Source organism: Sphaeramia orbicularis, chromosome 13 (genome assembly GCF_902148855.1).
Source record: "Sphaeramia orbicularis chromosome 13, fSphaOr1.1, whole genome shotgun sequence".
Classification (NCBI taxonomy): domain Eukaryota; kingdom Metazoa; phylum Chordata; class Actinopteri; order Kurtiformes; family Apogonidae; genus Sphaeramia; species Sphaeramia orbicularis.
In genome coordinates, this window is record NC_043969.1 from 32,622,285 (window position 1) to 32,644,022 (window position 21,738).

The 21,738-nt window shown below is 38.0% G+C and overlaps 1 protein-coding gene across 1 annotated transcript in view; it reads left to right on the forward strand.

The window, feature by feature from the left end:
* The window catches only part of synrg (synergin, gamma), a 39,708-nt gene extending 20,409 nt beyond the window's left edge, over nucleotides 1-19,299 (forward strand). The window contains 9 exon segments of the mRNA XM_030152986.1: nucleotides 4,357-4,908; nucleotides 7,451-7,614; nucleotides 7,792-7,845; nucleotides 9,227-9,323; nucleotides 9,715-9,863; nucleotides 10,621-10,731; nucleotides 10,855-10,893; nucleotides 14,956-14,988; nucleotides 18,127-19,299. Coding sequence (XP_030008846.1) covers nucleotides 4,357-4,908; nucleotides 7,451-7,614; nucleotides 7,792-7,845; nucleotides 9,227-9,323; nucleotides 9,715-9,863; nucleotides 10,621-10,731; nucleotides 10,855-10,893; nucleotides 14,956-14,988; nucleotides 18,127-18,258 — 1,331 coding nt within the window. The 3' untranslated portion in view covers nucleotides 18,259-19,299.
* Nucleotides 19,300-21,738: the final 2,439 nt, after the last annotated feature.

Genomic DNA, 21,738 nt, shown 5'->3' on the forward strand with positions numbered 1-21,738 from the left:
TTACCAAAGGCATTATCTGTAAGCCATCATTCACCATCTAACTTTCGACATTTGTTTGTGCTGAATACATACCAGATAAGGATTTTGATTTCCTGAAATTGACATGTTACCTTAAATAGGAAGGAAGGAAGGAAGGAAGGAAGGAAGGAAGGTATGAAACAGCGAATAAGTTAAGTTGAATGAATGACAAATGAACCGTGGTGTCAGAAATCAGTTTGGTTCATTACAGATGGATGCAATACAGTTTTTTAAACCCAGTGTTTGAATGTGTGTGCTTTAGGGTATTTATGTCTGCCAGCTATTGTATTACCCTGCAGTACTTTTAGATTAACCATACAGTATTATTTGGATTTAACAGCCCACTTGTTATGAGTTCTTTCTGTAGCATGTTGGCTTTTTATCCCCTACCTCATGTCCATGAAATTACAATTACATATTTACCTGCAACACATTTTAGGGTCACATCTTTAAGTCAAAATGACCCGTTTTCTGTAATGATCAGGTAATGTCCGTGTCAGTGTTCCCTCTCCTCCTCTCCAGTCGTCAATAATTCATCCACTGTCTCATTTTCCATGCCATGGCTCATGTTTCACGACAAACATCCAAGACCATTCCTTGGTGTAATCCAAGGCTGCATGTAATTATTATCAGGTGAATACACTGTGACTCAGATACTCATGGGTTCACCTGACAATAGAAACATGCATTTTTTCCCCATGCACATCTGCATGCACAGCAGTTGTTTATACGCTTTAAGTATCATTTAAATATCAGTTAAACAGATGGTCACTTGTATACCATATATACCATGTCATGTCATGCAAGGAATTGATATCTGATTGTCTTGACCAGAAGAAACAATAAATGTAACCATCCTCAATGCCTTATTTTAGTTCTGTAAGATGGTTGAATTTTGTTTAACCTGAAACAGGCCCTTCTGTACTGACAGAATATGACCATGTGTTCAAATCACAGTTAATGGAGCTGCAGCAAACAGTTAGGCTACTGCAGATTGGGCAAAAATAATGCCCAGTTTAACATCAAAACATTCCAAAAGCTGCGTTTGTGCTACAGTAATGGCTGCTCCACATTTCCCTTTCATTCGTATTTATCCAATGTCCTTGTTCTTGGAGAGCTAACATGATCTAAAAGTGTATCAGGCTCAGAGTTTGAGCCTCACACAATGCTTTGCACTGTGTTTCTAGCCATGTCCGTTCTTCACGTAGACTAATCTTAAAGAGACAGTATTTCTTTTATGAGATTCATTTGAAGGCAAAAGGAATCTCTTTTTATTTTATTTAATTTTTTCACCATTATCTGTGCTACCGCAGCATGAATTTATCACATGTGACTCTATGGTCTGGCTCTGTGAGAACATAATGAAGTTAGTATTGCCCTTCCTGCCTTGCTTTTTGCTGCAGTGTGCCTGCCTTTTCAATTTGTGAAATTGACAAGAACATAAATACAAGATACAAGTTTATGCATAACAGTATTGCAAGTTTTTATCAAAGGAAGAAATGTATACATACAGATTTAATAGTGTATTTTTATTACAGGAATATGAGCTCTTATTTTGAGATGAGAAAGACTCCTTGCTCTTGTTGTGATTTCCCTAATATGTCACTTACATGTAGCCTATTTAGTACGGATACAGTGTTTATCAAATTAGTCTGAAATAGTCTGTTGTCTTGACTAATTATTATGTACTATTGTTTAGGGGCTCATAACCGTTTGTGCACATTAGCCTGCTTTGACAAACAAGCACTGTAGCAAGAGAAAAAGGATACTGTCTCTTTAAATCTGTTTTAACATCTGTGATTAGATGTAATGAAGGCTCTCTCTGGGATGTCAGATGTAAGGATGGCCCTCTTTGTTTTCTGTAACCCTTTGAGTGCTTGAAGAAGGTCATTTCACATGTTTAGATGCAGATACGATCTCTTCTACTTATTTTGCTTATAGATTACAGACGATTTTAACCAAGCGGTAACACGAGACAACAATTTACTTTCTGAATTGACTAAATGCATGAACATAGCAGCCTCTTAAACTGAGGCTATTCAGCCCTTACTGTTTCTAAAGTGCAATTTGCATGTACAAAAAGCATTAGTTTCAGGGGCTAATTTCCACTCCAGAGTGGCTGTTACTATCTTCTTATGCCCCATTGATTCACAGTGTCCCTCAGGTCCTCAAAGGGTTAATGCATTCTGCCTTGAGCTTGTTCTTTGAATTATCTTTCCAACCTGGCTTTTCAAGTGTTCTGTATTCAATTTGTTTCCAAAAATCCTGTTGCTTTACGTCCTAATAGTAAAACAGAGTTTGTCATCTCCCCAGAATTACTGATTTTAGTCTGTGAATGTGCCTTCTCATTCTGGTTTCTGCTTCTATATCCTCAAATTATCTTTGTTTTCCTTTATGCTGTTTGTTTTCTTACTTTTTTCCTGACTCTGCATGCCCTTGTATTCTAAATGACTGAAATCTACTTTTTCAAGTGTTAGTTTGACAAACCTCTTGTAATGATAGACCTCTTTCACAGTACTTTGTGACCTTTTCTCTCTTTCTCTCTACTCATGTTGTCGTAATAAATATTACTGTTGGTATTGCTGAAATGCGTACCGTCTTATTTTCTCACTTCTTTTCTTAAATGGCAGTATAATTACCAAACAGCACTGGACCCTTGTCAATTTCACAAATTGCTTTTGTATCTGTGTCTAGTAAGGCTATTTTGTGTGTTTGTGGGTGTGTGAGAGACATTGTGAGGGAGACCTAAATACTGACATGTTGACAAATGCGCACAAGCTGTACAACTCTGTCAGATGCCATTAGCTGTAACAAAATTGATTGCAAACTGTGTTCTGTCAACACAACACAGTGTAAGAAAACAGATTTAGTGACAGGAAAGATCTTTTATTCATGTTGTTAGCAGTCTGTCATGAGACTAAATCCTTCAGGTTACATTTGGTATAAGCAGATCTGCTGTGTTTATTGTTGAGAAGGCTGTTTACCACCAGTGAGACCAACTATTGCACTGTCAGATTTGAAGAATAGTCTATTTGCTTCAGTGCATACTGTGTCTCAGTAAGATGATGGTGGTAATCTCCTCCTCATAAACATGATTTAGCATCAACGTCATAACAACTTGTTTACCTTTGGAGAGAAAAATTGTTAAACAGTTACTACTATGGAGCTACGTGTATGAATATGAAGCAGCCACCATCATAAATATTATCTGACTCATATTGTGTTTTATTATTTAACTGGGCCAACATTTTCACATCTTTAAATGCAACTTTTTGGATGTTAGTCTTGCATTGAACACTTACAAGGTCGGTTCACTTAAGCCTCAGTGGGCAGTACCTTTTGGGGTCGCTGGAAAAAGAACTTAATAACATCATCTCAGCATATTGTAACTCTAGTGATATTACATGAAATAAGATGTCTGCACATCTGAAAATGTAGCCTGTGGCAGAAGATTTTGGTCAATCACAGCATTTTTATTCAAAAGGAGGGGGTATAAAATTTGGGGATTGACAGCTTTAATGTCCAATTGCTGTCTAGACCCTGTCAGATGCATCTTTACTGAATAAACTCTGTGGCTCCACACAGAAACAGCACAGCGGATCCCACGACCGAAATTGTGGCTTCACTTCCATAGCATTAAACAGTGTCATGTCATTCATGTTTTTATACATTCTATGCTTAGAACAGAGAAGATAGCACTGTATGAGAAGATGTTTTTGTCCTAATGTCTGCCTACTAAAGCTTTAAATTCTTAGAGTCATAAATTCTCACTAACCTTATCTAGAATATAGCCACAGACAATTTATGGATTATTTGCCCAGGTTGTTAAAAACATGTACATGTCATATTTTTACCTCCACTCCAGTACAATAGAGGTGAAAAAATGTCATTTGTGGTGCTCACAGGACTGAGAAATGACTTTGCATTTGATTTTCACTCTCTTTACTCTTTTGAGAATAGTTCCACTCTCTGTTGATGTGAACTATCCAGAGCAACTGTTTTCAAAGTAGATTTTCTTCTCATTTTTACTTAGAATGTATTAATTCTGTGCAGGACAAATTCCATTTCCTTCTCCCCTTGCACTTGAGCAAAGAGAAAATTCTGATACACTCAAAAACTCAAAAATCAAAGTCATCCGTATGTGTAATTAGCATTAGAAATAATGGAGAAGGATTTTTTGGGCATAACTACCACAGATACCACTGGAATTGTGTAAGTCACAGAGAGATAATTTGACAGAGTTCTCCCTCTTTCATCCAGACTCATCAATCTACACTTATCATGAAAGCATCTGTGCTATTCCTAGGAACCACTCGTATGTCTGTGTTGTCATTACAGAAGGAGACGACATGAAATTTGACCCCTTTGGGACAGCGGCGCTCAGCAGCCTGGCCAACTATGATTGGTCAGACCGAGAGGAATGTCTTCCTGGTGATGTGAGAAAGCCACAAGGCCTGGAAGGGGCTGTTCTTCCATCTTCAGGTCCAACTCACAGAAAGGAGCTGACCTTTGGTAGCACCGAAAACATCACAGGAACTTCAGTAGGAAAGATTACCACCTCCCTTCCTGCCGAGGACAGCTCCTCCGCAGATGACAAGTTTGAAGCCTTTGCTGATTTTGGCTCCGGCGAGCATGGCGGTGTAGATGATGAGGACGACTTTGGGGACTTTGCCAGTACTGTGTCTGAAAAGTCTGACTCGCCAGCTGCTGCGACAGAGATGGGCTCAGAAGGAACCCAAAGCGAAACTCTTGACGAGTTTGGTGCTTTTCAAGGGGACAAACCCAAGTTTGGAAAGTCTGACTTCCTCAAGGCGAGCACTCAGGCCAAAGTGAAGTCCAGCGAGGAGATGATCAAGAACGAACTAGCAACTTTTGACTTGTCTGTTCAAGGTAAGTCACTGCTCCCATTTTAATCCTATAAATATGTGAAAGGGATGGAGCTGATGGTTACTTTCATCATTTATTTATCTTACAAATCCCCTAAGTGTATGTTTTTGTTTTTTTTTTCTGAACACTTTGAACATTCAGTTCTAAAAGCAATAACAACCTTAAATCTTATCATCACATCTGAGGAACAGAGTCAGTGATCACTGGATTTTTAAAATGATTTTAATTATTACCAAACAAGTACTATCAGCAAAATACACTATAATTATAAAAATGAACAGTAGTCTTTGTGCAGTAAAATGGTGTTTTACTATATATGATAGGGTTGGGCATTGTTATAAAAACTTCTTTACATAAATGCCTTATTTTTTTTAATTCATGTATTTTATTTTTTTTGAATGATTCCTTTTTCTATAGCAATTTCCCACTTTATCATTACATTACCCACCTAAATACGACACTAAAATATGGTTTTTGAGCTGTAAACAAAATCATATAACTCAGTTTTCATGAAACACATCAATGCTGGTGATAATGCACATACAAATGATCAAATAAGTAACAATTTGCATTTCGTAGGTGAAATCTTTTTGAGCCTTCCCATATTGACGCTGAGTTGAACATTTTGCACCATTGATGATGAAATTTGCATTAAAAAAATAAACTGATGTCAACTAAAGCTGGGTGATGTGGCTAAAAAAAAAAATCACTCAAACTATTAAACTTTATTGTTTTTGTGGCAACATGAAATGAAAATTAAACCTCATTCAAAAGTATTCTTTCTTTACTAGAGCTCCATGCCATATATAACAATTATCATCTTATAAGGAGCAAACAGGTTGCATATTAAGTTTTTTTGAGCTAGAAATGTTTCCAGATGTATAATCCCAATTTTGTGATTTAAAAAGCAAAACTTTGATTAATTAATTAATTCAATATGTTGACCAGCCATAATTTGAATGAGATGTTGAGTCCACCCTTCCTTCAGTCAGATTCCAACCTCATTCATTTTCCAACACAGATGCTGTGATTTTTCCTCACAAAACTACTGTCCAAATCATTTAATTTGTTTGCCAGTTTGAATCAAAAATAACATTAAAACATCACAGTGACACAACACAGGCTGTAGAATTAGTCTCTTTGTCAGGGATCTCTAGTGGATTTAAGAGTGCTTCAAGGTTTCAGTACTCCATGAGAAAAGACTGTATGACAGCAAGAAAAAGCAGTGAAAACATTCTAAATATAGTGTGTACTAAAATGGGCGTAGAAGGTTTAGATGGGTCTTTCTCAGGTGGTAAAACTAGTACAGAAACTCAAAGTGACCCTTTCAGAGCCTCATGTGGTTCTGCATAAGTGTTGTATAGTTCTCTGTAATACAGATGTCCTTGAACTACTCCTGTCTCACATCCACACCTGGACTTTCAGACACTGATCACCACCACTATCAGCCTGTTTCCAACTTCTGCTTTAATTTTCAGAATTATATGGTGAGTCAGGATGGGGTTAAAGTTGCACTTCATGATACTAATAAGATTTACCCCTTTGGTGCTGAAATTAGATAACAAATGATGCCAGCCCGGCTACACTGGGTCTTTTCAATATTCTATAGTATCTGAGAAATTCATTTTATGCCATAAAGGAATCAAGTTAGGCACCCAGCCCTACTTCAGACTGTGGAGCCCACCCACTGCACATATTCTGGGGTCGTCAGCTCTGTATTAAAGCTGCCAAACATTAGATGGCAGTGTTGAGATAACAGCTCTGCTCCAGTGGCAGTGACTAGTGAGATGGATTAGCAGAGGCCAACAAATCCATGAACAGAAATTAACCGTATCCACTTAAAGGCCGTTCATTTTTTAACTGCTGTTTGCCGGTGTTGTGTTCCACAAATAATTTATTAGCGTTTCCTCCACCGTGATAAAAGCCCATTTGCCTCATAGATTTATCTCCCTGTGCTGGATTTAATTTGTGTGAAGAAGAGGGCTTTACTTACTCCTCTTTGCCCAGTGGAGCAGTAATATGATCACTGTGAGGCATTGGGGTAATGTCTGGGGGCGGGTGAGAAGCTATTATGGTGTGTGGGGGGGGTGATGCATGTCTCTGAGGGAGGTGGTAGAGTTTGTGTGCAGACTGGGCGGTGAATTACCTGAGCCTAGGTACTTTCACATACACATTCACTAACTGGCAGCCCCACAGGAATAGCCAGGGCTTAGCATGAATTTGTGCCTGTGTTTGTTGTGGTACCCTGCCAGAATTTGTCCGTCTGTGAGCCCCTATGAATAATTCATACCTGGATTTTTGTGCCTCTGTTTTGTATGTAATTATAGTTTGTCACCAATTAAGTATTTGCTCATGCTATCCTTGTCTGGGAGGAATTAGAAGCAACAGAGTGGAAGTATAATGATTGCAAACAAACAGGTGCATGGCTCAAAATGAGTCATCGTCATGGGTTGCTGAATTGATATAAAACAAACAAAAAATAACAGGTTTATGAGTGTGTGGCTCTCTCCAATATTATTCTTTTTCCTGCTCTCGTCTGTCTTAGGCTCACACAAACGCAGTCACAGTTTGGGTGAGAAAGAGATTGGGCGTTCACCTCCGTCTCCAGCTCCAGAGCAGCCGTTCAGGGATCGATCCAACACCCTGAGTGAAAAACCTGCCCTGCCTGTCATCAGGGACAAGTACAAGGACCTGACTGGGGAGGTGGAGGTGAGGAAGGCCGCTTATTAACCGCACCACGTGTTAGCACTGTCATGTAGCACGAGATTTCAGCACTACACTCAGGACTGTTACAGGCTGCAGCACAGAGCTACTCCTTCTCTTCTGTTCTCCCTGCGTATTTTTTGTAGTCGTTGTAATAATAATTTTGTTGTGTTGTTGATGCAGGAAAGTGAGCGCTATGCATACGAGTGGCAGAGATGTCTGGAAAGTGCTCTGGAGGTTTGTATTTTTTTTTTTGTGACCTTGTCCCAAAAGCCTAACCTTATGTGAAATTACTTGTATAAGCGAATTAATTCAGGTAGTCAGAAAGAAATAAACATATTTTCATTTCCAGTTACACTTACACCAACAACAACAACAACCTTAATATTATTCCACACATTTGAGGATAAATTATGTGTAAACATAACTAAAAAAATATGTTATTTATTGCTGTAAGTACAAAACAGGGTAAAAGTTCATATGTACAGAGCTGTCCCTTTTTTCCACATGCGAGAAAATACAGAAAATATGTACACAGCCTTAAAAGAGAAAAAACTGAACTAAATGGATTAAGGTTAAAGTTATTATTTATTGTGATCCCTGACCCCATGACATGAAGCAGCACAAACAATTTGAAACATCTAACAGCGCTGAATGAAACCTTGGATTAAACATCAGAAAATTATTGTAAGAAACCTCATATTGTGTAAACAAGAGAATTAAAAGTATGTTAAGTGCAAAGGGAGGTCACACTAAATACTACGACTTTGGTTTATATAAGCTGTTTTTTCCCTGAAAATGTTGTTTTTTTTAATGCTGTACATACTTTAAATATATCTAGATCGTGTCTTGATACAGAGGCTGACAAGGGCATATATGTGGACATTAGAACTTTACTAAACAACAAACCTAATGTTGGCCAAGACTTTTTCACAGTATTATATTTATATTCACCATTAAATCTACAGGATCCAAAATCAGGAGGCAAAAACACCAGAATAAGATACTACACATCTTCCTTCTGCAGCTCTTTCCTCTTTGTCCAAATCAAAAGGCTAAATTTAAATACAAATGAACTGATGTCTTTTCCCGCCAATTAATGAAAAGTAAAGCCATTTTCCCAATCTTTCATGTCAAACTGTGGGATCATTTCCAGCTAACAAATGATAGAATTTATAATACTGGGTGGATGACCAGTTTTGCAGTTGTTGTACCTGTATTAATGTTATCACTATGCACTTTATGATGCAGTAGCATCACAAGAATAGTCACTCTCCGTTAATAGAGCCTGTTTTTACATGACACAACCACAAGTTAATAGTGTCCAAATAACTCTAAATTAAGTGTTTGTAACTTTTGAAATCACCCCCCTTTTTTGAGAGGTAACTTATTCATTGGTAGTTTGATACCCAGTAATCAACAATTTAATGTAAAATCTTACCGAACTCTGATCTCTCTAATCGTACACTGCTGTAAATACCTGTGTGTCAGTTGATACAATGGATGAATGAACACCTTGGGTAGAAATTTGATGAAGTCTTTTCTGAGTATTGGTTTATCATAATCAGCAGTAACAGTGCATATGCTATAATTCTGGCTTGTGTCTCTGTAAATTAAGGTCATCACCAAAGCTAACAACACCCTGAACAGCATCAGCAGCTCGTCTGTCTGCACTGAGGTCATCCAGTCTGCTCAAGGCATGGAGTACTTGCTGGGTGAGGATTCACAAAACCCACACATGCATTCACACTCCATACTAATGTATATCAAGACTGAGACACTAGAAACAGGCCAGGACTTGTATGGCGGCGACAAGAGCCTGCTGTAAAGCTCAGTGTGTGGCCTCCACCCTCTGAAGGACACAGGGACTGAGAGTACAAGATTAAAAGAGTTCTGGTGTTGGCAGTGGAACTGAGCTCACATGTTGATGGCTTATCTGTGCCTGGGCTGACAAGGTCCTGCTCCCTTATTGGGTTTTTCTGCTTTTAATGAGCTGTGAGTGGCAAACATGTCAGAGTGAGGCACTGAAAACACTGTGCCTTTTTGGAAGCACAGACAAAAAGAGCAACAAAATATGTCGCTGTGATTTGTGTATTTTCCTGTCAGGTGTGGTGGAAGTGTATCGTGTCACTAGACGTGTGGAGCTGGGCATCAAGGCAACAGCCGTGTGCTCTGAAAAGCTGCAACAGCTGCTGAAGGACATCAGCCGTGTGTGGAACAACCTCATGGGCTTCATGTCATTGGCCAAACTCGCGGTGAGATGCACAAATAAACAGGACATGTAACACAGGAATAAATAGATGTATTAACACAAAAACACACAGTTTTCTGTATGCAGGTGCTTTCATCCTCTTTTTATTATTAAAGCTCAGGTACATAAATCCACAAAAAACAGGGCATTGTAGGTGAAGTTACAACTAAAAAAGGCTGCCAATAACATAATGAAATGTTAGTGAGTTCACTTTTGTCGCTCCATTAGGTTAAAATCAATCATCCATTGATCCAGTTGCAATGTAGCTGTATCCTGTTGGTAGGCTGGTGTTGGGCTCAACAGGAATGACAAGGACAGTATAGATTTATTTATCCAGCTGTCTACTGTGTCTCTAAAGCAAACAGATGGAGTGGTCTGTTCTCCTCCACACAGCCAGTACTGGAAGAATATTGTTTTTCAGACTAAAGAAGATAATAATGACACTTTATCTCGAGGAGGGAGTGAGGAAAAAACTGAGCTCATGTTTAATTGAAGTGTTGCAGGTTGAACTTTTTTTCTAAAAGAAAAAATATGAAAATGCTGCTGTTGTTTGTTTTTATGCCACACTTTTGAAGTAAAGCAAAGTCTTTATGAAATGTTGATGATGCTCGGAGATGTTTACTGTAAGCTGAGTTGTTCTCACTGCTGGTTATTATAAGAATAGAAATGACTACATTTTGCCCCAAGGCATGAAGATGGTTAATTTGTTTGTGTTTTTGTGTGTGTTTCTGTTTTTGGTGTGTATGCATCTGCTTGTGAAGCCTGATGAAAGCTCCCTGGATTTCTCCTCCTGTATTCTGCGGCATGGCATAAAAAATGCCAAGGAGTTGGCTTGTGGGGTGTGTCTCCTCAACGTTGACGCTCGCAGCAAGGTTTGTGCAGATGCACACACAAACATAGAGAAAAACTCTGAGTTGATGCATGTTTATATAAATGTTGTGTTCATCCACAGTGGATAACAATTGACATTTCTTTGACTTTGAAACATTTTGCAGAACAAAGAGGAAAGCACTATTGGACGTCTGTTTAAACGAGTATGAGACAGCAAACTGTCAACAAAATCTTATTTCACTCATTCCCACTGGGGGCCTCAGGGGGCCTATTCTCCTCTTACGACAAGCCCATCAGGGGGCCAAAGTGACAAGATTCACTTCTCTCCACTGCTCCTCTTTCAGTGGTGAACAAGTGTTGTTTGCCTGGACACATACTGTAACAGACAGAATCAGCCAATGTCACACTTGAAGCAAAATTGATTTAGGTCTTGTTTTTTTCAAGCTTTATGCAGATAGATGACTAAGAAAGTGTCCAAGAATAATAAACCACATTCTTAAAATAAATTAGAGAAAGTGAAAAGTCACTTTGGCACCTCAGGGTGGGTTTTGCACTCTGGGATTGGTTCTTCATGGTCAAAGAGACCATTGCTTTGTCTTGGAAGGGTTTCATTTTCTTTTCTGTCACCTCCATCTCGAAGTAGCTGTTCCACTTTCAGCTAACAACCATCTGTGTGTCTGATAACTGGCTGGTTATTAACTCTGACTGGGGCTCTATGTGCAGAATTGCTACGTGTCTGCGTCCTTGCTTATGGTGGCTATGACTGGTTGGTGTCAGATTTACCTCTAACACCCCACTGTGAAAACACTGTACTTCATGTAAACCTTGAGCCTTTAAAGTACTTTATATAGCTGTGCAATTTAATCTACAGTGATGCATCATATTCTTAGATCATCATATCTGTGGCATCGCTGTCCTGTGAGAACCACACATCTCTAAAAGCTAAGAAAATCAGGCCTGTTTGCAGCTTTGTGATGTATTTTTCAATGATTCCAAGAGGATTTATAAAATGTTTATTTAGCTTACAGGTTCAGTCTATATTTGAGTATATATAGCGGCATCTAAGTGTAGAAATGAAATACAATATTCAGTTATGTTTTATTCAGAGTATAATCACATGAAAATAAGAATAATTTCCCCTGTGTTTCTGCAATAGTTTTCTAGAATAAACATCTATTCTCCCCTTTTTTCTTTTTTTTTTTTTTTACCCCTTTTGGCATATAATGTGGAAGGATATAGTGTGTATGTTTCCATCTGCTCATTGTCATTTTGTTTCTGGAGCAAAACTACAGAAATATTATTTTTCTACCAGTCCTCCCACAATTTAGTTCTGCATTGGAGTAGTTACATTTGCTGTTCTGTCTGCTGTCCATCTGTCATATATATATATATATATATATATATATATATATATATATATATATAGATAGATAGATAGATAGATAGATAGATAGATAGATAGATAGATAGATAGATATAGATATATGCTGTTGACTGATTCAGCAGCCGAGTTTTTTTAAACTACTAAAGTCAATTGATAATACCTCAATAAAACTAAGCAAACATTACCACTTTTCACATTTGTGGGGCTGGGGGCGGCACGTTGTCATTATCTGACAACTCTTGCTTCTGTTTATAGGCGTGGCATTCATTGTTAAGGTGCATTACCGTCACCAGTGGATCAGATTTATTATGCTTTTAACCAAACTGACAAACTCAAACTTGAGTCTAGCAAGGATCATTTTCATGTCTGTTAAATAGCCACTGTAGAAGGTGACATGAGGGATATTCAATTATGTTACAATCTAGAATTTCTCCAGTAAATACCACAGGAAATTACAGACATTAAACAAGGAGAATTGTGTCAACCTATAACAGTAGTCCTTAAGTAGTATCTCAGAATGTGACATTGTATTCTGAACTTGTCACACTAATGCGTTGCAGGATGGAGCACTATTTTATTTTTGCCCCTGATACGTAGTAAAACTATAATATAGAATAAATAGAACTATTGAAATGCAGTGCCCATCTGTGTTTGTGACTGGTCAGTTATTAGCTGTGGACCCATGTGCACAGTCGCTGCATGTCTACCTCCTAGGTGATGGTGATTGTGACCAGTGACGTTTGCTGGTTGGTATTTAGTATTTTCAGACCTTGCGGTGTAAAAGGGCAGCATTGTGGTGTTGATAGTCGGTTGCGTCCCCTCTGTTGCTCAGCCAGAGCCAGATGGATGGTCGGGGCGAGATACGGCCGACCGAGAGGCATCTAGACTGCGAGCAGATGTGGCTTACACATTAGTCATAAGCAGGGAGTACAGCTGATAATAGACCTGCACTTGCTCTCTCACTCACCTCTCATTCTGTGTTTATAGAGGCAGGCTGAAATTAATGCAGTTTTATTTTGTCTCTGTGCCACTAGCTTGAGATTAATAACCCATCTTTTAATTACATTTTTGGCACAGCCACACTGGCAAGAATGCATAAAAGCCAAGTGGAGAATAGCATCCCCTCAGAGTATTATGAAGTGAAAAAAGAGCCTGTGGCTACAGCAGGCAGCACTGATTGTTGTATTGTCGTTCGGTGAAGAGGTGCTGATTTGTTTTTCAACCAAAGGTACGGGAGGGAGGAGATGTTGATGTTCCATCCAGTGGCTTCGAAGAAATCAAGCTCAATGGCTCCTGTTTAATTCATGCCATGAATTTTAATCTTTTAAATGATTCTTTTAAGTGTTTACACCATTTTTGACACACATTGGAGCTGCAAGTCAGGGCTCAAATTGTCCAGAAACAGAATCTGACCTTGTACCTGCTCGAGCGGTAATTCTGAGAGGCCACGCTTTTTTTTTTCTTTTTTTTCTCTCACTTCCTCGGGTCAGGAGGCAGAGATGGGCAACCGGCAGCAGCTTCATCTCATCTCACCGTGTCTCAAAGGCAGCACTTACAAGTTTTTTATCATAAGTGATACTTTGCAGCTAATGATGCTCCAGTTCTTCTGCTCAGTGATAAATGCTAATTTGGGCAATTACAGGGAGAAGCACTGGAAAGATTTTAAGTTGAATAATTTAGCATTTCTGGCTATTTATATTAATGCAGGTTTCTGGGATGCCTCAAGGATTTGGATTCGTCATTAAGACCTTGTGGTTTTTGTTTGTGGTTGCATGAGAAGCGCTCACAGAAGTTTTTTTCTTTTTGTCAAATGTTTGTTAATGTGGTAGTTTATAAATCTGTTGTTGCCCATCTCTGCTCTGACATCCTTCATTATGACTTGGGTTAGCAGGGTTCCTACACAGCCCAAACTAAAGGAGAAAACACTTTCTTTTAATTATCTGCCAATTATTATTCATTTTATTTTTTAAAAATGTCAAAAATGTATTCAGTGTCAAAGAGCATCAAATCCAAAAGTCTGAAAAACTGCAACCAAACACTGAATAATATTATAATATTAATAATTAAAAGAATTCATCAAGCATAAAAATATTTGCTGATTCATTTACTTTTTTATCAAATATAATATGCCAGGTCTAAATTATATTTTTAGAATTTAACCCATAAAGACCCAAACGGTTACTGGTGACCAAGACCATCTACTGATCTAAACTGTTTAATACCTGTTGATCCACTAATCCTATCAATACATATAAATAATTGGTGTAAAATGCAATTTGTCATCTTTTCATGGTCATCAGATGTGGAGTTTGATAAATGACAATGGATGGAGACACTTTGTTTATGGTCAGTTAATGATGTATTTTAATGAGAAAGTAACTTTTTCTTCAGTTTTCTCTGATTTTGATATAATAACATTCAACTTTAATCTGAGCTTTTTGAACATTTACATGATCAGTAAATGAAATGTAGGAAAATACATGATTTACATCAAAAACATAAAATACAGAGGGTCATGATAGAAAAAATGGTCATAAATCACTTAAGAAAGGTTAAATACTGAGAAAAAATATTTTGGAACCCCCACAAAAGTAGCACTGGGTCTGTATGGGTTAAGGTTAACTAAATTGTGTTCACTGAATGAATTCTACACTGACTGAAATCTTCAGTTGACAAATTTAGATCAATTTAAGATGAAAAGCGTTATAAATGTGTAGGAGCCCTGGGGGTTGTAACGTGGATTCTTTCATGTTTGTAGTCACAAACACTTTGGGGGATAAAAGGAGTTCTGTCCTGGTATAACATGACATGAATGTTGGTTTGCTGCTTGTTTTCCTTGCATGAATTAGTAGCAACATGCTGACTCCTCTTGTGCTTACAGGCAGTGACTAAAGACAATAACAAGAGGTTATGGGTAATTATTCTAATTATATCTTATTTTTATGAAGTTACACATGTCACAGAAGCCTAAAAATGTTTACATCTAATTATGTAGAGCCTCTATGTCTTTATCCTTATCTTGTAAGCTTAGATGAATTCTCAGAGTTTACCTTGTACCTAAGTCCTAACAGTCTGAATACTCTGCTATAGAACTTCTTGACTCAGATAAGATTAATAATACACATCGTCTGTTTGTACTGGAGCTTTTAGAATGGATTGAATTATCCCACATTCACTACTATACAGGTAAAGTACCAGGGAGGACTTGAAAGGAGAAAAGAAAAGTGGAGGTTTGAGGAAGAAAAGCTGTGTAGTGAAAAGAGGAGGCATTACAGTATGTCTTTGTGTCACCACCTTTTTGCATCTACTTCCTCCAATAGAGCCAGCTTTGGCAGCCGTAAGTGCAGGTTTCTGGAAACAAGTAGGCCAGGGCACAAAAGAGCTCCGACTGAAATCACTCTGCCTGTGAAACGTTTGAGAGTAGAAATGTGTCATTCAGCTTGCATGAGAAAGCTCTTCATCGAGCAGAGCATCTGTGCTGCAGACTGCAGTCTGGCAGGTGGAGATGTGTTTGACTTAATGCTGTGTGGTGGGGTTTTTTGTATGCAGTTGTTGCTTTCTGCATGCGTCTCCCCTCTCCTCCTGTGTGGGAGGCTATGATTCACTGCACATGAGTCATTCCTCTCTCCGGCTTCAGCTCCAGTATTTCACCAGGGATACAAACTCTTAAACTGCACATCACACACATTAGCATCTCCTGATTGCACACACAGTGCTACAGCTGGGCCCAGTGGAAATGTGAACAGTGCATCTCTTCTGGGGGTTATATACTTACATTTATTTTCTAAACAGCCTCAGTTCAGATAATGTATGTGGGAGAGCCGTTAAATCTCTGGCAGCAAAATGAAATGGACAGTTTGCAGCAACAGGTTTGACTGGGCACATTTTTGCCTTTTGAAATGTACGCCTTAAACCATAGTTGATATTTGCAAGTAGGGGTTTATTCAGGGCTGATAACGATTGTTAGTAATCAAGGAGGCTGAAAGTGGTTTGCATTTGCTATATTGGTGCCAAACCTTAGAATAAAACCGATTCCAACGCAAAACTTTGTTGAAAAGCCTTGAAGCATATGTTTAATTAAGAAAACTTTTCAACATTTCCTTAAAACAAATAAGGACCTCCAAGCAGCACTTCTCCCCAAAGTTTTATTCAGTAAAAAAAAAAAAAAAAAAAAAAAAAAAAAAAAGAATAGTGAAGCCTAAATTTGTATTGAAATTTGAGTCTTAGTTCCAGTTCTGCAGCACCAGATTGTGGTGAAAAAAAAAAAAAACCAGAGCAGCTCAGTAGAACATGGAGTGATGACTACAGACGGTCACTGCATCACAGCCAGTTTTAGAGCATTTATTATATTAGACTTAAAACAACAACAGTACTGAGATACAAATGCTAGAGATTCGATTCTACTCAGGGTTAGGATATCTTAGGGAATTTGAATATAGTGATTTCCACATCTATAAAAGTTGTTGTAGTTTCTATTTTTAAAATGGAAAATAATACTGATTAAGTTCATATTACAAGTGGTGTGTTTTCATTGGCGTCATTGCTACCGAAACATATGGCATGCACTTTCACATCAATGCAGAAGTACCTCTACACCTGGAACATCACCCAACTTTTTGTTTTGTGAAGGCTGGGTTGGCAGTTACACTGTTTTCGGCCCGATGCAACATGAATGAATGCCAGTGCACCAAATGAAAAGCAAACATAGCTGTTTGATCTCAGATGCCTGGAAATTAGACTCTTGAAAAGATTTTAAAACAGGGATGTCAAACACATTTTAGTTCAGGGGCCACATACAGCCCATTATGATCTCAAGTGCGCCGGACCAGTAAAAAAAAATCTATAAATAATGTCAAGTCTGAACTTTTCTTTATGTCTTAGAGTGAAAAAAGTAAAATTACATTCTGAAAATGTTTATATCTACAATTTAAAAAAAAAAAAAAAAAAAGATGAATAACATGAGCAGCATGCAATTTCTTAAGAAGAATTGCAAGTGAATTGCAATTTAAAAAAATATTATGCCTCAGCTTATCATTTACACATGTGCAGTACAACTTACAGATCACAGTGGATCTACAAATCCACAAAACATTTATTTACAGGTATTATATTGTTAAATTTGCACTGTGCTTTTGATATTTCACCTTGTTCATAGTTGTTCAGGGTGTTTACATTTTTTATGACAGGATAGTTTTTAAATATTTTTATTTAATTTTCCTTTTTTACACTAAAACAAAGAGAAAAAATTGAGTTGTCATTATTTGTATGTTATTAAAGCATTGCAAGTATTGTTTTTCATGATCACACAATCTGTAATATAAGATGACAATTGACTTACAATGATTCCTTCCATTTCTTCTGACCTGGTAGTGGACATGGTTTCATTGCTTGTTGTCTCCATGCTAGTTGCTCTGCAGCTGCGTCGTACTCCCATTCCCACAATGCACTTCGCGACAAAATATCAGAAAAGTCCCAAGTAATGTATCGGTTTGGTATGTTAACAAACGGACCACTTGCGATGGAGTCATCTTCAAAGTTGTTCACTGTGAGGGAAGTGATTCAGGTGCACAAGCATGGAAGACTAATGGATTAGTGATAATTAGTCTATCACTGGGGTTTTGCAAATTTGAAGAAACATTCGTGATGAAAGTCAGACGCTGCTTTAAAGTAGTATTTTACTGGTCTGACCCACTTGAGATTGAATTGGGCTGTATGTGGCCCTTGAACTAAAATGATTTTGACACCCTTGAGTGTTAATGTCTCAATGTAATTTTTACATTACTCAAATTCTTCCCATGGACCGGACCAGACCCTTTTAGTGGGCCAGTTTTATCTGCTTGACACCCCTGTTTTAGAATGAGAAATGTGTAGAAACCCTCAACAGTTATTGGAAATAAAGTCACTGAAAAGTCATCAGTTGTAGTTGTGTGTTATTAGCTGTTCTTACATTTCAGGAGAAGAGCATTTAAGTAAAAATGCATAAAATATTGTCTATACTCCAGGGGAGTTATTGTCTCTGTCATTCAGGTCACTTTTTTTTTTCCTTCAACAGGCGTTCAACTCGGAGACAGACAACTTCAAGCTGTTGTACGGAGGCCACCAGTACCATGCCAGCTGTGCCAATTTCTGGATTAACTGTGTGGAGCCCAAACCCCCGGGCCTCATACTGCCTGACCTGCTCTGAGCTTTGCCTGCAGCTGCCATGGCAACGGGGCACAGGCTAATCAACATCAGATAGGTGGAGTGGCGAGGCGCTTCGAACTGCACCGGCTCTATTCATAACTACTCATAATGCTTTTAAGAGATGATTCCCATTCATTTCTACTGCACAGAAAGTCAATATTTAACAAGAGGGGCATTTCAAGAGCGCATGCCTCTGCCACGGCCCCACAGACTTGTAATCCGATCAAACGCCCCATCTTGAAATGTGAGCAATAGCAATTAAAAATTCCAGGATCTGATCTTTTTTTGCTAATTTCCTAATTAAAAATTTTACAGCATTGTTCTCAACCCATGCCCCTTCTCTAAGTTTCATGAAAAGCTGTGCGGTAGAATTTGGTGATACTACTAGTGACAATAAACAAACAGATGCGGGTGAAAACAAAACCTCCTTGGTTGCGTTAATCACCCCTAGTCATTTACATACTGAAATTATCAGGTGTGAACTTTCATTAAAAACAGCAGGAAGTCTGTCAACATCCTTGAGATTTAATGTCACTTGTTGCTTTGCTTCTCTTTGCGATGACTTCTCTTTGACTCCCTTCGCTCCTACTGAACCAGAGCTGTTGAATCGTAAGCCTATTACTGTACTTGAATTGCATTTGTTTGTCAAATCTGCTTAAAGAAACTGTGGCTGTTGTGGTTTTAATATCTTTTTGCAAACGTAAAACATTCAAATCCTCACTGTTGGGCAGGAAGATAGATGTCTCTTTTTATGAATTGTGTTGAATTAACAGCGTCGAATGTTTTTTGCACTGGAGATTTTATCACCTCTTATGATATTTAAATTGTGTATTTTATAGGAATTTGGGTCTAAAAAAAAGTGATTTTGGGACTTGAAGGGAACTGTGCAAAGGTTTGTTTGTTTGTTTTTCTGTGTTGTCCACTTTGATTCTGAACTAAAACTGCAGCAGCACTTTTGTATATTACTGTGTCATGCTGTAGGATTGTAATTATGACTAAATGTAACGTGACTGTGAATAAATGAGTATGCAGTTTATTTTAAGTGTCAGAGATTATTACATTATTAAGACTTGAAATCATCAGTTTGTTTTGGTGTAAGACACAGTATTATAGTAATTCTAAAGGAATTCTTCCTAATTTTCTGTGTAAGTACTACTGAATTAAGCGAGGCAGTCATGTAAATCCTCTGGCCTTTGCTCTCACTCTGCCAGCTTTCCTGTAAAGCTTCATTTCCAAATGCATGAACATAGCTGCACATTTTTCCCCCCTGTCATTTTACTCAATGTACTTTCTCTCAGGCCAGAAAGGCCTCATCTCCATCACTTTGCAGCAAAATGGAATAAATTCTCCTTCGACAAGCCTGCCAGGCCATCGCTGGCAGTTGAGTTCAGCCAATCAAATAAGATGTCTAGAGGCTCCATGAAACCAGTCTCATTATCGTACCTACACTTGTGTTCAGGTGTGTTCTCCAACATCCATTTTATCTCTCGCCGTTCTCTAATTCATTTCCTGCAGAAAATGAATTCCTCTCCTCTCATGGTGAACACCGGGATTACGGAAAATTACAAACGCTGAAATCAATTACTGAATAAGGCTGTGTAATTCGAAAAGCAGACCCCATCTCTCCCTCTGTCCCTCTGCTGCTGCCTGTCATCTTCACGCCTATTGTCTGTGATGCCACACTGAAATGATCACACTGGGAGGGAAGCGAGATCCAGGCGATACTGCGCTGTATTGACTGATACTCTTTCATATTTTATGGCCATAGTCAATCAGATTATTGACTGGAAACAGCTGCCGCTTCACGCTTACATCAAGTGATTGCTTGTATTTTCATGTGAATAGCTGTCACTTAATTGTGACAATATTTATTCAGTCAAAAAAGCAGCATTAAAAAACCCTTATACTGATTGTCAATTGAATAGAAATGTGATGAGGATTTATTGACTGAAAAACAACAAACCTTACCCTTCACTAAGCTCCTCCCAGAAGTGGCTATTGTCCAATCCTATGTTAGCAACCGTAACTAGGCACATAAGGCCCATCAGGCTTTCAGAACAAGTGAAGGCTGAAGCGGGGGTGAATCAATTAAATTTTATTTAAATATAGCTACATCATAACAAAATCTATTAAGAATGGAGCTCACAGATATAAGCTTTTACAAATTTAGTCACTGTGTTTCAGTGGTGGATGTCTGCTATTTATCAAGTAGAAACATGACATCAGTGTATTTATCACTAGTAAAAGTCATAATTTAATAAACTGCAATTAAAAGTGCCAATAGGAACACACTGAGGTTACACACAGTCATCCATTAATTTACATTTTTTAAGTGTTTATTTATATTAGCCAGGATGGAACCTGAGAGCAAATATCTTTCAGGTTTAGGGGAGGATGTGGTTATTTTTCCTTTCTCAGGGGAAAAGCCATTCTATGGAGCACCTTAAGGGACATTGGGGGAAAAAAAAAAAAAAAAAAAGTATTGCAAGATCTTGCAAAACCTTTTTTTTTTTTTCCCCAATGTCCCTAACCCTAACCCTCTAACCCTAACCCTCTTGCAAACCCCCCCCCCCCCCCCCCCCCCCCCCCCAATGTCCCTTAAGGGGCTCCGTATCATTCACAGGTGAACGTTTGTGAAAATTTTACTTTTTATATACAGACTGACTAGGAATTTAGGAGGTTTTTGCTAACCATGGACACAAACGGATTAAAAATTATTTGTAGTGTGTATTTTAATGGTATGTGAGAACTTGTGAGGAGATTTTTCCAGCATTTCATGACTAAATAATAAGAGTAACTAAATAACTGGTCAGACATGATTAAGATATTCCCAATCAAATTACATAAAAATTTCCGTTACAATAATTCTGAAACATTGGAGACAGACAAAAGGGACTACAATGTGTATTTAGAGCAACTTTCCTAATTTCGCTTTAATGAATAGATAAAAATCCTTCTGTTGCTTGAGCATAAGATGCTAGCAAACATTAACTAGCTAAGTAGTATATGCTATAGCGTACTGAAGGATAGCTACAGCATAGTTGTTTGCAAACAATGCAAATTGTATCTGAAACTAGTCATACTGGTGTTTTGTTCATGCGGTACAATATTTATTCAGTCTAAAATGATACACAACCCCCTAACTTACAGCTAATATCACTAACTAATGAAAAAAGCTGAACTGTATTTGTTAACAACTCCATGCCAGACAAGCTAATGTTAGTTAGCATCTTAATTTAGTAATTTTATTGATCAGATTAACACAGTATTATGAGGTAGCTCCTCTAGTCCTTTCTTTGTACCTCTGTTTGTTATATTGGCAATGCCAACATAAAAACTTCAATTTTTTCTTCCTTTGGAATATCTTTTTTAACACTAAATTTGCTGTTTGGCAACAAGGGCCAAAGAGGGGCGGGGCTTTATATTCACATTACTATGTAAGTTTGCTTTTGATTGTTTAATACCACCTACAAACTAAAAA